At 36.8% G+C, this 15,122-nt stretch overlaps 1 protein-coding gene across 2 annotated transcripts in view; it reads right to left on the bottom strand.

The window, feature by feature from the left end:
• Positions 1-15,122, bottom strand: part of LOC126698505 (tripeptidyl-peptidase 2) — a 71,468-nt gene that overhangs the window by 5,970 nt on the left and 50,376 nt on the right. Inside the window, exons 27-28 of one of the 2 annotated variants that reach the window (XM_050395783.1) lie at positions 13,306-13,440; positions 13,057-13,128 (exon numbers count right to left, since the gene is read on the bottom strand). In XM_050395783.1, the coding sequence (XP_050251740.1) occupies positions 13,057-13,128; positions 13,306-13,440 (207 nt within the window). The remainder of the gene's footprint in view (positions 1-13,056; positions 13,129-13,305; positions 13,441-15,122) is intronic. The other variant, XM_050395782.1, reaches the window with a different exon arrangement.

The raw sequence follows: 15,122 nt of genomic DNA, 5'->3' as shown, positions 1-15,122 counted from the left end.
CATAGCATAAAGGCTGCACTAAGCAAGGTACATACCATAAAGCCTACAAACTATGCATAAAACAACAACCCTAAAAGCTTACAAAAGCACATGGGTACAAACACAGAGTATCCTGAATAACAGTTTTACAAATCACAATATATCAACTTAAAGAGAAAAATGAAACTGAAAAAAAATAAAGACACTCCCCCTTAGATAATGATGCTCCCCTTTAGGGTAATATCCTCCACCTCTGATTATGCCTATCACTCCCCCTTTTTGTCATGGAATAGGCTAATCATCCTCTTCTAGCTTTCTCTGAATTTGATCCAATTGAGTTTGAAGAGAAGTAAACTTCATATCCCATTGGTTGCTTTGATGGTGTAGAGAAGCAGTGAGTCCAGACATCTTTGTATTCAACTCGTGGACAGATGAGACAATGCGATCAAGTTTCTCATCGAGGGAGAGATTGCTGAACTGAGAGTCACTGTGAGATGCAGAAGTTTCTGGTTTGGCTCTCTTCCGACTATGTCCAACACTTGCATTGTATGTACGCATGTTGATTGGACTCGGTTTGGGGATAGGAGACTCATCAGCCGTTGGATAAATTCCCTTGAGCTTCAAGATCCGTGAAATGAGACTGCAGAAAGGAATGCATATCTGAGACTCACTTCGAAGAACCGTTTTGCGCAGAACATGAAAGATATGAGCACAAATGTCGATTTCTTCATCAGATATTAGATCATGAAGAAACAAAGCACGTCCGAGGTTCATATACCCAGTACTTGATAAAGGGTACAAATTGTGAAACATCACAATTGTAAGCACTCTCAGTTTCGGAGAAAGGGAGGAAACACTGATGGATTTGCCATTGGGTGAGAACTCCAAGTCTTGACCAAGACTTTGTTTGAGAAGCTCCTCATCAGGACATAGATCATCATAGACCGGTGAATGTCGAAAAATGGGTCTGTTGATGTGAAGAATTTCTGCCAGGTATGTAGCAGAGACAGAAAAGCTCCTTTGCCAAACCCAACACTTAAGTTCATCTCCTTCCACAATTGCGTTAGCATAAAATTCTTTAACCAACTCTTCATACACGATATCCGGATCAGAGAGAAGGTAATTCCAATCCTTGTGAGCAAACCATTTCGGAATGTCAGTGTTATGAAGTGAGGACAGATCCACAGCTCTTTCTAGTAATGGTGTGGCATGAAGAAAAAAATTCTCATATGACTGATAGGCTGCATATGATCTGAACTTATTGGGATCGAATCGTTGTGATGAAGAGCGAGTCACTTTCGGGAGAGGTGTGTCTTCATCAACATCAATTACGGGTTCCTTCCCTTTGGAAGAACCTCCTTTCACAGCAGCCTTTTTGAATGGAGACATGACCAGTCTGCATTATACACAAGGGAAATGACAGAACACAATCCAACAGACTATATCAGCAGTGGGTTAGTGAAAATTTAGGGACAATGAAGAAACCCTAACAGCTGGATGAAAATGGTCAGACAATAACAATGAGAGACACACATGGCCCAAATTGAACTACACAGAAGAGGGAGGCCAAAAATAACCACATAAACAGTTGGAAAAGGACCCACATTCAACAATACATCAATGGATTACCACACAGGATCATAGTGAAACACGACATCAAACAGCAGATCAGACAAAAATAGCTAACCCTAGCTAAGCACATAATGAAGAACACAACCAACAAAATAAACTAGGTCAAAACCAGAAGCACAAGCTACCTTAAGCTAAGTAAGGATAACGAGAAACAGTTGAGCTAAAAACCCATCACAAAACCACACTCAAAAGTGAATAATCCAGAGGGAAAACCATGACAGCAAGTAAAGTAGAGTGCAAGACAGAAAACCATACCTGTTAGTCGACGATTTTTAGCTGAGAAGAAGCAAACAATGGAGATCGACAATGGAGGCACGGTGTGAATGGGAAAGTGCAGATGAAAAAGACAATGAACAGTCACAAAAAGATCGAGGGAAAAACAAAAAGTTTAAAAACTGCCCCTGTATGTCCAAAACACGCGATTTTCGCGACTGAAAGAAGTCGCCACACAGTCGCCAGATCAAGCCGCCAAATTACTCAAGAACAAAAATTTGAAAAATTTTTCTAAGTGTTTTTCGCGACTGGAGGGTCTACCCGCGAGTGAGTCGCGAGCTGAGTCGCGAAAATCTCTGAGTGAACCTCGCGACTGGACCTTCCACTCGCGAACAAGTCGCCAAAAATGACCAGCGAAGATGCGACTGAGGCTCGCGACTTGACACACCCGCGACTAAGCTGCCAAAATAGGGCAAAAACAGGATTTTTGAAATTTTCAGATTTTTCAAACAAAATACTTTCCAAAAACACCTAAAACACTCAAAAATCTTTTTGTGCTGGAATTAACAAAGATTGAGCATGTGAAAAACACATTTCATCAAGTACAATCACACAAATGAATATGGCATTTATTGAACATAAACTTGTGTGTAGTGTGTGGATATCAACAATGAGATAGTCCTTCGTCTAATGTGAAGCTTCAATGATCAATTCAACCAAGGCATACACAATTAGCACTAGATCATGTGACCCATCTCAATTATAGAAATATGTATATATGACCTCCCACACAACTTGATAGCATAACTTGGAGCTTATCATTTTACTCCACTCTCAAACATAACATTTGATCTTTTTGCTTTTTTGAGGCAATCATCTCTCATTGTGAGAGTGATATTTGACATTTCACTTTAATGAACAAGCTTTTGGCTTTTTGAATAAACATTCACTTTCACATAAGGTCGCTTACCCTTTTTCCTAGTCAAATACTAGAATGTGCGACAGGCTTTTGCAGCTCAATATCTCTTTTCATTTGGAGATTTACATTTGGTGAGCTCTTTTTATATAAACAAAAAAATAAAGAGTGGGAAGATATATAGACACAAGTCTATGCATGTCTCAAGATCAACATAACCATTCACTAATCATTCATGACAAGTTTGAAGATCTATTTACAACAATCACATAGATTTCAAGATTTTTCCCACAGAGATGTAGGTGCATGAAAAACAAGCAATACTCGAAAATGCACAAAGCCATTAGCACAAAGGTACAAGGCAAAACAAGTTTTGAGACAAAACTCAACAAAGTCAATCAAGCTTTTTGATTTTCTAATTTTTATGTGATTTTTGGATTTTTGACACAAGAAAAAAATGATTGAATAAACATAAAAAGAAGCAACATTATACACAAATGTACAAACCAACAAGAAACATGTTGCATAAAAAAAAAAACTAATCAGAAAGGTGTGAGCCCCAACACAGACAGATTTATCATATTATAAATAAGTGAAGCACACAACACACAAGAGAGTCAAGGAATTGTACCAACACCAATGGTCTTACGGAGTGATTCAAACCGTGGACCATCGAGAGGCTTGGTGAAGATATCCGCCTTTTGATTGTCGGTGTGTATGAACTCAAGACACACAACTCTTTCCTCTACCAAATCCCGAATGAAATGGTAACGTATCTCTATGTGTTTGGATTTTGAATGCTGAACAGGATTCTTGGAAAAATTGATGGCACTGGTGTTGTCACAGAAGACACACATCGTTTCTTGAGGAATTCCATAGTCATGAAGTAATTTCTTCATCCAAAGAAGCTGAGTGCAGCAACTTCCAGCAGCGATGTATTCTGCTTCTGCAGTAGATAGAGACACTGAATTCTGCTTCTTGCTCATCCACGAAACAAGATTGTTACCAAGATAAAAACAGCCGCCTGAAGTGCTTTTCCGATCGTCTACACTGCCAGCCCAGTCAGCATCTGAATACCCAGCAAGACAAGCATTTGAGTCTTTTGAATACCACAGACCATAGTTTGCAGTACCATTCACATATCGAATGATTCGCTTAGCAGCAGTCAGATGAGATTCCTTCGGATTAGCTTGGTACCTGGCACAAACGCCCACACTGAAAGCAATGTCCGGTCTACTAGCTGTAAGGTAGAGCAAACTTCCTATGATGCTCCTATACAATGTGGGACTTACTTCAACTCCCGACGAATCCACATTCAGTTTAGTGGAAGAGCTCATGGGAGTGGAGGCATGTTTTTTGGAGTCTAGTCCAAACTTCTTGACAATGTTTCTGGCATACTTCTCTTGAGATACAAATATACCCTCCTTCTGTTGTTTGACTTGAAGACCCAAGAAGAATGTGAGCTCCCCCACCATGCTCATCTCAAACTCTTTCTTCATCTCCTCAGAAAATTCAGTAGCACGATCTTCGATAGTTGCCCCAAACACTATGTCATCAACATAGACTTGTGCCACAAGGAGATAATCTTCATCATTTTTGACAAACAGAGTTCGGTCGACGTACCCTCTCTTGAAACCTCTATCTAGAAGATAATGTGTAAGACGATCGTACCAGGCTCTAGGCGCTTGTTTTAAACCATAAAGTGCTTTCTTCAATCTTAATACATGTTCCGGGAAATGAGGATCCTCAAATCCTTTTGGTTGCTCAACAAATACTTCTTCATTTAAATACCCATTCAGAAAAGCGCACTTAACATCCATTTGATAAAGTTTGAAATTCAAAGTACACGCAATGGACATGAGGATTCGAATGGATTCGAGTCTTGCCACCGGAGCAAATGATTCATCAAAATCCACTCCTTCTACTTGTGTGTATCCTTGAGCCACTAACCGAGACTTGTTTCGAATTATCTCTCCATCTTCATCAGTTTTGTTTTTAAAAATCCACTTTGTGCCTATAACATGAACGTTCTCAGGCCGTGGAGCAAGTTCCCACACATCATTCCTCACAAACTGATTCAGCTCTTCATACATTGACTCAACCCAATTCTCATCTTGAAGAGCCTCTTCAACCCTTTTTGGTTCAAACTGTGCAAGATAACAGTGATATGTTACATGATTGGCTAGCAGAATATTTCCTTTCCTGAGGTGAAGACCGTCATCAAGTGATCCTATGATATTACTTTCCGGATGATTCTTGACAACTCTTGAAGATGGCCTTTTTGAAGTGGAAACTTCATCACTACGAGAGATAGGAGGATGAACTTCTGGAGGAGTAAGAGGACTTGAAGTTCTAGACGTCGATCTCGTTTCCATTCTTGGGTTGATGGGAGTCGATTCTACTTCTGGTATAGGTTCTTCACCTTCTATATTCAAAGCTTCTACCTCGACATCAGGCTCTTCGGTGCTCGGCCCTTCTACATCATCAATCATTTCCACCTTAGGTAAGGCATCATCAATCTTGACATTTATGGATTCCATCACAGCCTTTGTTCTCTTGTTAAACACTCTATACGCTCGACTTGTAGTAGAGTAGCCAAGAAAAATACCCTCATCACTTCTTGCATCAAACTTCCCAAGATTTTCTCGATCATTTAAGATATAGCATTTACTTCCAAAAACCCGGAAATACTTCACTTTAGGCTTCTTCCCATTCCATATCTCATATGCAGTCTTCTTTGTACCAACTCTAAAGAAAATCCTATTTCCAATGTGACACGAGGTGTTGACAGCTTCTCCCCAAAATTTTTGAGGTATTTGCTTGTTAAGCAACATGACTCTCACCATCTCCTGAATCACACGATTTTTTCTCTCTACCACTCCATTTTGTTGTGGAGTTTTGGGAGCTGAAAACTCTCTTTTAATTCCATTCTTCTCACAGAAGGACTCGAATCTTGCATTCTCAAATTCCCTTCCATGATCACTTCTAACTTTGGCTATCGATATCCCCTTTTCGTTTTGTAGTTTCTTGCACAGAATCTCCAACCTCTCACAAACTTCTGATTTTTCTCTAAGGAATTCAACCCAAGTGTATCTTGAGTAGTCATCCACAATGACCATAATGTATCTCTTCCCCCCTAGGCTTTCAGTTCTGGTGGGCCCCATCAAATCAACATGAAGTAACTCCAAGCACCGAGAGGTGGCTATCACATTTACCTTGTGATGACTTGCCTTAGTTTGCTTCCCCATTTGACATGCACCACAAACGATCTTCTTCACTCTTCCAAAATTAGGAAGTCCCTCGACTGCTTCAAGTTTGGAGACTTTTGCTACTTGTTTGAAGTTGGCATGCCCAAATCTGTGATGCCACAGCTCCAACATATCCACCTGAGCACTTCTACACGATATTGGTGCCGTGGGAACTATTCCATAACAATTATCTGTAGTCCGATTTCCTTCCAAAACCTGAATCCCCTCTTCATTGATGATCAAACATCCTTTCTTAGAGAATTGTACCAGGAAATCGTCATCACAAATTTGAGTGATGCTCAGCAAATTCGCCTTCAGCCCTTTTATGAACAGCACATCTTTCAACAGAGGCAAACTGGGTGTCTCAATGGTTCCTTTGCCTAAGACTTGAGCATGGCTTCCATCCCCAAAGGTCACATAGTCACCAACCTTTTCTTTGAGTGACTTAAACAGTGACTTATCCCTTGTCATATGGCGAGAACACCCACTGTCAAGATACCACAAACATGCATTAAACACCTTTAATGAGGTATGCACAAATAGGTTCACATGTGACAGACATTCAAACACAAACTCATCATCAGGTTTCATGCTTCTTTTAGATTGATTTTTCATTTTCAGATTGATTTTTCATTTTCAGATTCTCAATCATCTCACACAACATTCTATTCTTTCTTTTATATTTCTTAATCAATGATTTAGATTCAGATATGCTACTGTGTAAGACAAGATTCTGATTTTCAAGATATTCCAGCATGTGAACAAAAACTCTAGCATGTTTCTTAGTTTTTAATAACTCTACAAGATCATCAGTAAGACACCTTTCAAACATATGCATAGAGTCATTTTCACAAACACTTAAGCTACAATTCAGTATGGTATAAACGAAAACAACAACCACAACTCAGGGGTCTAGGATCACACTTAGGTAATAAAACCACAACAAGTGTACCCGCTCTGATACCAATTGAAAGTTCAAAAACGTGTACAAAACACTTTTAAACGTTTAGACCCCCAAAAATTAACTTAACCAACACAAGCAATATGTTAAACAACAAGTGTGCGGAAACTTAACATATGCTATAATGTGAAATAGGTTAAATACTATCTAAGCCATAACATAATAAAATCACAGCAGATAATATAAAGGCAAAGATAGAGAGGAAGGAAGATGCAAACACAAAGACAACACGCGATGTGTTATCGAAGAGGAAACCGAAGACCTCGGCGAAAAACCTCTCCGCCGCCCTCCAAGCGGTAATCAATCCACTAGAAAATACAGTTGGGATACAAGGACAGCAATAGACCCTCCAAGCCTAATCTACCCAGTGCACCTAAGCCCTCCAAGCTTCTTGCTCCAACGAGGTTGCGCCGAACCTTTTTCTTTTCTAGCTTCCCGGATTCCGCTACTAGACCGTAGCATCAACCAATGAATATTGGCTCCTTCCTAACTACTTCCCAGAACTCCAAACGACTGTCTCACAGAGATGATGATGGTGAGAACCAGGTTTGGTATAATGCCTCTCAAGGATTTGACAATGGAGAGGAAGAGAGTTGAGGAATTTGAAGAGACTCTAAGGTAGAGATTGTGGGTGAAGCAATCTGGTTTTTCTTTAGGGTTTCTCTCTCAAAATTCTCTCTGGAAGCTCTCTTTCAATCGTGGGTTAAAGGGGTATTTATACTGGAGTGGGAGAGCAATGTGAAACGTCAGGTTTTGGCAAAACAGGGGTGTCTCGCGGCTTGACCTCGCGGCTTGACCAAGTCGCGAGATCCAATCGCGAGTTAACCGTATGGCCAGTTGTCCTGTTTTGTCCTGTAGTGCTCCAGCTAGCATGACTGTTCATCTTCCAGCATGCTTGGCACGTGTGCAGCTTCTGGCGGCTTGCAGCCGCGAGTCCACCCGCGAGTCCCAGCCGCGAGTCTCTGTTTTCTTGCACTCTTGAGCAAACTTCACTCTATCTCACTCACTACCCTTACAACAAACCCACCTAGATACAGGGTTACTAAATGCTGAATTACAAGCAAATTTGGCACGGAATAAAGCCAATTAGATGGTTGAATAAATTCAACCTTACAGTTTGCCTTTTATACTTAGGACAAATAAGAAACCCTAAAAAACGTTTTAAAACAAATAGGACTGAGTTGGACGAATCTGCAGAAAAGCAATCTGCCCGAGCTTCGATCGGTCGAGCCTAAACTTCGATCGATCGAGCCAAGCTGAAAGCCACAGTGCTTTCTGCTTTAAACTCGATTCCAACTTTACATTGACATACAACTTTGAGTTAGCTTTAAACACTTCTAAACACATTGTTTTGATCATGGTTTGCCAACATAATACAAATTGAAATTCTAATACATTAGTTCCTAATTTCTTAGAACCTAACAATCTCCCCCTTTGGCAATCTGTGACAAAACACATCACAAACATGAAATGTTCAAAGTTACATATAGCCCAAAAATAATTCAACCTAACTACTATCTATCAGTTGCAAGTGTAGACAGCAGCATGACTTAATCAACCTGTATATTTCCTGAAACACTCAACAAACGCATAAACGCATGTGTGACAGAAAAACAAAAACAGTAAATCAACAAATATGCAATCTAACACTCCTCCTAAGTTAGATACATCAAAAACAATGTTAACTCAATGTTAACTCCCCCTAAACAGAACATTCTTGTATTTTCCACACATTTCATCTAAATCTCTCCCCCTTTTTGTCACGCGCATTGACAAAGACAACTCAAACAAAGAGTTGACAAAAAACATACGCAACAGGGTAAGAGAAAATAGAGAAAGAAGGGAACACAAAACAACTCAACTCTATAAGAAATAGAGACAATTCCCCCTATGAACAACAAAGGTTAAAAACAAGCTTCTCCTCCTATAAAAATAGGAAAAACAAAACAAGTTTTGGGAAAAACAACTTTAGGGAAAAATAAAGGGGGTGGGGATAAATAAAAAGACACAAGCCAAGTTTTTAAAAAAAAAACTAAGTTGAGGATACACATGAAGAAAAAATATTCTCTCTCTCAATAAAATGCAAACATGGCACTATGTGACCCATAAACAATTGCATGAGTAGAGAAAATATATGCACATTGATTATCCATCATATCTCTTAAGAAAAATATTTTCTACAGTTCACACATAAAAATAGCATATACTAGAAAGTACATAACTCAAAAATTAATCAATCAATTTTTAAATCAAGTTGAGTACACAATTTAGCAAAGTGTATGCATGTTATATGTGAAAACCATGAGAGATATGACTGCAAAACTGCAAGATGGATACAAAAACAATGCAATACATGTGAATCCTAAACACAAATGATGCATAAAAAAAATTGGTCAAATACTTAAAAAAAAAACTGAAAATTTTTCACTCCTCAAAGCACAATATTTCATGAATGAAATGCATGAGTATGAGATTAAAAGTTTTTTAAAAACACTTGAATTCAACCTAGATCTTCCAAAAACAAGTTTTTCAACCAATTTGTCTCCAAAACTCAAACATTAAGCACATTTTGCATCAAAATCAAGGAACTTTAATCTTGGATGGCCACAACAAGATCACACACAATATAATGTACCAAGTTTAGCAATGAGTAACTTGTGTAGTGTGTGCAACTAGTAGAAGCTTGAGAGACATGTGAGGTGATATGTGAATAGCAATCAATCACAAAGTCTACAAAATTCATCACATTGAATTTAAAAGAGACTATCACCTAAAGAGTTACATCATATAACTCCCACATCTCCTAAATCATAAGCTTGAAATCATGTAAGTTTCTTAAATTTATGTCTCATAATATACACATCAATTTTAAGTCATGTGAGTTTGGCATCAAGCCTAATAGTACACACCAATTTTAATTTTAAGAATTAAGCAATTTAAACCGAGGCTTCACCTTATGTTCTTTTCGTGCATGTGCTACACTTTCTCGAGCACAAAATCTTATGATATGCACTAAGGTGTTCATGATTGGCTAGTGAACAGCGGTGAGATGGTTATTTATGCCTTTCTCTAAAGGTTTAAGTCCAACAGTCAAAGACATGTGACTTCAAGATCAAGACAAAGTGATCAAAATCAAGACAAAGTGATCAAAACTATAAACATCACCCACACAACATGCACTACAAAGCTCAAACTAGTAAAGTGCAATAAAAGAAACTCATCCAAGCTAAACAAGGTACATAAACTTGTTATGTAAAAATAAAATGACCAATCCTTGGTTATAAATCCAAGATGTGAAATACAAAACACAAAAATCTTTTTGGTTTTAAAAAATTTATGGCCAAAAACAAAAAAGCACATATTATGCTAAATGAACAATGCAAATGCAATGCATGACAATGCTTAACTAAGCTATAGAGGGTACACAAACAAGAAATATCAATTTCTTAATTAACCCATGAGTACATGTACAAACTAGTACATATTCACACAAAATCAGAAATAGCTTAGCACTTATTTAACACATACTATTCAAGTTTCTCCACAATGTCAAGCATGTTCTAAATCAAGAGAGAGATATCATAACTCATGTAATCCTCAAGAAAAATAAAACTAAACACAAAATAAAATATTTTTGTCTTTTTGAAAATTTTTCAATGTTTTTGGATTTTTTTTTAATAAAAAACAACCTAAAAAAAACACGACCAAAAACAGAAACAAAACATGTCCACAATTAATTTAAAGAATTAAATCAGTGACAAGTTAGCAACACTCACCTTGGAGAATCTTTTCTCACCCATATAGCACTAGTCTTCAGCTTTGTAGGTGAAAATTCATGTGAAGCAGAGTGTATTTGAGGAATTACACCAATCTTTTGAGAAAGACTAAAATCCTGCAAATTCCTTTCACAAGCCAACAAGCTCAAATTTTTCAAAAAAATATGAAACAATTTATATGGACTTATAGCAAAAGAAATATCATCACAAATCCTAAACTGAAACATAGAATGCTTAAATTTTAGTTTATGACAATTAGGACGAATGTGACCACGGACACCACAAAAGTGGCAAACAGGAACAAATTTAGGAACATCAGTATTCCTAGTGGGGTTTCCAGTCACAGGCTTTGGTTCTTGCCTCAACAAAGAACAATTTGATCTAATATGACCAACAACACCACAAAGGTGACAGGTAGGCACAAAAACAGATTTATTATACTCTCTAAAAGTAGGTTTAGACTTAGATTTAGAAACTTCAGCGTCAACATCAGAACTTTTACCTTTGTCTAACCTAGCAAAATAAGCCTTTTCTTTATTATTCCTCTTGAAATGAGGGATATAAACTTTCTCAGTTTTAGGCTTAAGAGAAACAGAAACACTTCTGTTATCAACAGCAGACTTAGTACAAGTCAAATTTTCAATTTTAGCTTTAGATTCATCTAACTCTTGTTCCAAGCTTTTCATCTTCTCATCTTGAGAGGAAATTTGATTTCTCAAAAATTAATTCTTTTTATTAGATTCATCTAATCTAACAATCAATTTCTCATTTTCAAGATTAGCCAATTTTAACTTTTCCTTGAATTTCTTAGCAATTTTCATAGATTTCAATAATTCCTTACGAAGAGTTTCACAGGCATCAATAAAATCAACAGAAGCATGAGCAGAAACATGATTAGAAAGACACCTTAAATTATCCATGACAAAAGGGGTCAAGGATCAGCTCAAAGATCAAAAGATCTAAAACAAAAGAGCTACCCGCTCTGATACCACTTGACAGTTTTTAGACCCCTTAAACAATTGATTAAACCTAGGTAATTAGCCAAGTTGTTACTTAGTCCAATTAAACAAGTCTAGGTTATCACAATAATAAAGATCAAATCATGCAAAACAACGGAAAATAAATAACACAAGATATGATCACCTAGGAAATCAAACCGGTAAAAACCTGGGGAGTATTTAACCTAACTATCCTCAAGGTAAACTTGAATCCACTATCTTAAAAGAATCGAAGTTCATACAATAAGACTTACAAGCCCCCACGCTCGACTTCTTATTGCTACCAACTAGTAGAACTTACTGACACGACCACGTGCAAGTTCCGAATCTACGGACTCCTTCTTTCTTGGATTCCCACCAGCTACAAGCACACCCGCTTGTGTAGTCTTTAAGCTTTAATGGCAGTCACTGAATTGATCATCAAGGTGTAGAAAATATCTCCTCCTTGAAAACCCTAAGTTTGTGTAAAGGAAAGCTCCTCTAGATCTCACAAGAGATTTACACAAACCGCAAATATAAGCAACACTAAAACGTGGTTAGGGTTTGCCTTTTATACTTAGGACAAATAAGAAACCCTAAAAAACGTTTTAAAACAAATAGGGCTGAGTTGGATGAATCTGCAGAAAAGCAATCTGCCCGAGCTTCGATCGGTCGAGCCTAAGCTTCGATCGATCGAGCCAGGTCGAAAGCCACAGTGCTTCCTGCTTTAAACTCGATTCCAACTTTACATTGACATACAACTTTGAGCTAGCTTTAAACACTTCTAAACACATTGTTTTGATCATGGTTTGCCAACATAATACAAATTGAAGTTCTAATAGATTAGTTCCTAATTTCTTAGAACCTAACAATGATAAAACATTGACTTTTTTTTCTTGGTGGAAAGAAGACAAAACAAGTATGAAAAACCGTAAAACCTCCTGGAAGATTCTATAATAAAGAATGCAAGCACAAAGGCAAAGAACGCAACATTATTAAATTTACATAACATATTGAAAGACTTGCTATTTTTATAGAAATTTGTTTGATTCCTACTTGAGGCAATGCAATGGAGAATCAATTTCTCAAACATATCATATAGAGAGCCCAATTTGCAGTATTAAGAGCAGAGTGATTGAATAAATTTTCTATATTTCTTTGCATATTTAAATACGTATTTCAATTTATCATGTTTGTTATGATACATACAGAATCTGAAAAATAACAAAGGAACACATACAATACATGATTTGACAACTATTGGTATAATATAAGCAAAAAGGCAAATCACTTGGCATAAAGTTATAATACACCCACACCACGTTAACACATTTAACTGCTGCACCACACTTACCTCTTCTTCTAAACGTTCAGAAACAGTCTTGATGCCAGTTGAAGAAGAACCTTTTCCCTTGTCCTCATCAAGCTGTCAAAGGTATTTCATAAATGATAGTGGACATGAGTTGGGAAATAAAATGATAAGAATAACATCAGATGTGACATAGGTAGTTGTCACCCAAAAAAAATTGTGAATTGTCTTTAGACCATTACAAATGAAACAAAAGAGGGAAAAAAAAAAATACATCACAGAATGTTTTTCAACCTTGTTAGGTGGCACTACGTAAGAAAGTTGATATGACACAGGGTTCTTTAGTGGATTTTTCCCCTCTTCTTGTTGACCAAAGGATAGCTTTCCATATGATATTGCCCCCAGCAATAATGATCCTTGTGTAGAATTCTGCACACATATTACAAGTACCAGTTAACATGTAAAAATTATTTTTAGAATGGAAACAGAATTGAAAATGTAATACCTTGGGGATTAAACCATACGTAAGCCATACGTAAATAAATTGATTCTTTTTTTCTACCAAGAAAGGCATTAAACCATACGTAAGCCATACGTAAATATAATAACATAATAACATACGCAAACCATACAAATAAATCATTTAGTGCCATACCCTGGAACTAAAATTGAGGTTTTAAAGGTACCATTTCCCATAACAGGGCCATCCGGTTGAGAGAAAAAGCTCAATCGAATGACATCCTGCATTAAAAAGAAACCACCAAAACATTTAATAGATGTTAAAATATCCAAACTACATTGATATCCCCATAAACCCTTTGCAAACAACCCATAGGTACTTATTATTTCAGTGAACAAAATATTTATAATAAATTATCCTTTTTGAACACTAGAACATATACTGATACCTAAATAGCAGAAGCAGGTTATTTGATATAATCTTTGTTATTTTGAATTTCAATGCCACTTAAAAACTTCTAAATCTCAAGCACAGATTAATCCAAACTGCATCAGTTTCAATGTTATATATAGAGTTATAAGACCCTGCACTTATGGTGCTTTGTTTACTCTTCTTTCATTGCATGGCTCATATTGCTTTTTTTAATCATTTGTTTTTGGTAAGCAATTTCTATGATACTTGTTATATCTTTTTTTTATTTGATATACACTTTATTTATTACTGTGCATTGCACAAATATGCTGCCAGTGCCAGTACACACTCACATAAGCATGTGCAGAATATAAGCAAAACAAAGTATTTTCAATCAATTCCAATTAACCAACTCCTGAACAGTATTATGATAGGCAAGTAAGAATTCTTTTTTTTTTCAAAGACACCACCCAGCACATGGGATATGTACTGGTGGGGGAGAGACAGAGAGAGGATAAAATCCAATTTCCAAACAGTGTTATCACAGTAAAGCACCTACACACAGGATAATGCAATGTGGGGGGAGAGAACGAAAAAAGGACGTGTTTTGACCATTTGCTCAACTACGGGGTGGGCGAAATAAGTAAAAGTTTCTTTTATATATATATATATATATAAACTATGTAAAGAAAACTTTTCAACGAAATTCTAGTTATGTACATTGCAAAGTTTTAATTCAAGTGCTCTGCTATTAAGTATGCGTTTGGTTTCAAATTAAAAAATCAATTTATTTTACTATTCAGTTTATTTTTGCTATTATTTATGGGCTTCATTAAACTTTTTTGTATTATTTATAAGTTTCACTGTACTATTTAAACTAACTTTTACATTTATCTACCGCACTTTCAACAAAAAATTTTCAGTTTCAACAAAATAAGCGAATTTCAAACAGACCCTTTAAGATAAAAATTATTGGGGATCATAACATGTGTGGCGAACTAAATGAGATCATTGCTTATGCTGTTAATTAAATGATGCAACTAGTAACTAAAAGGATTTGAACCTTCAAATGTCAAAGCTTGAGGTTTGACACTTTGACTCTTCTCCAATGTTCTTACTATTTTATATTATTCTTCTCAGTGTACTGAGGTAAGGGCCATGCTAAACTATAGGTCTCTCTAGCTGCAATCACTACATGCTATCCCCTTTTTTTTTTTGGAATGGCTACATAAAGGTTTTG

The sequence above is a fragment of the Quercus robur genome, chromosome 9 (genome assembly GCF_932294415.1).
Source record: "Quercus robur chromosome 9, dhQueRobu3.1, whole genome shotgun sequence".
Taxonomy (NCBI): Eukaryota; Viridiplantae; Streptophyta; class Magnoliopsida; order Fagales; family Fagaceae; genus Quercus; species Quercus robur.
The sequence above is the reverse complement of the archived record's forward strand: the minus strand, read 5'-3'. Positions and strand labels throughout refer to the sequence as shown.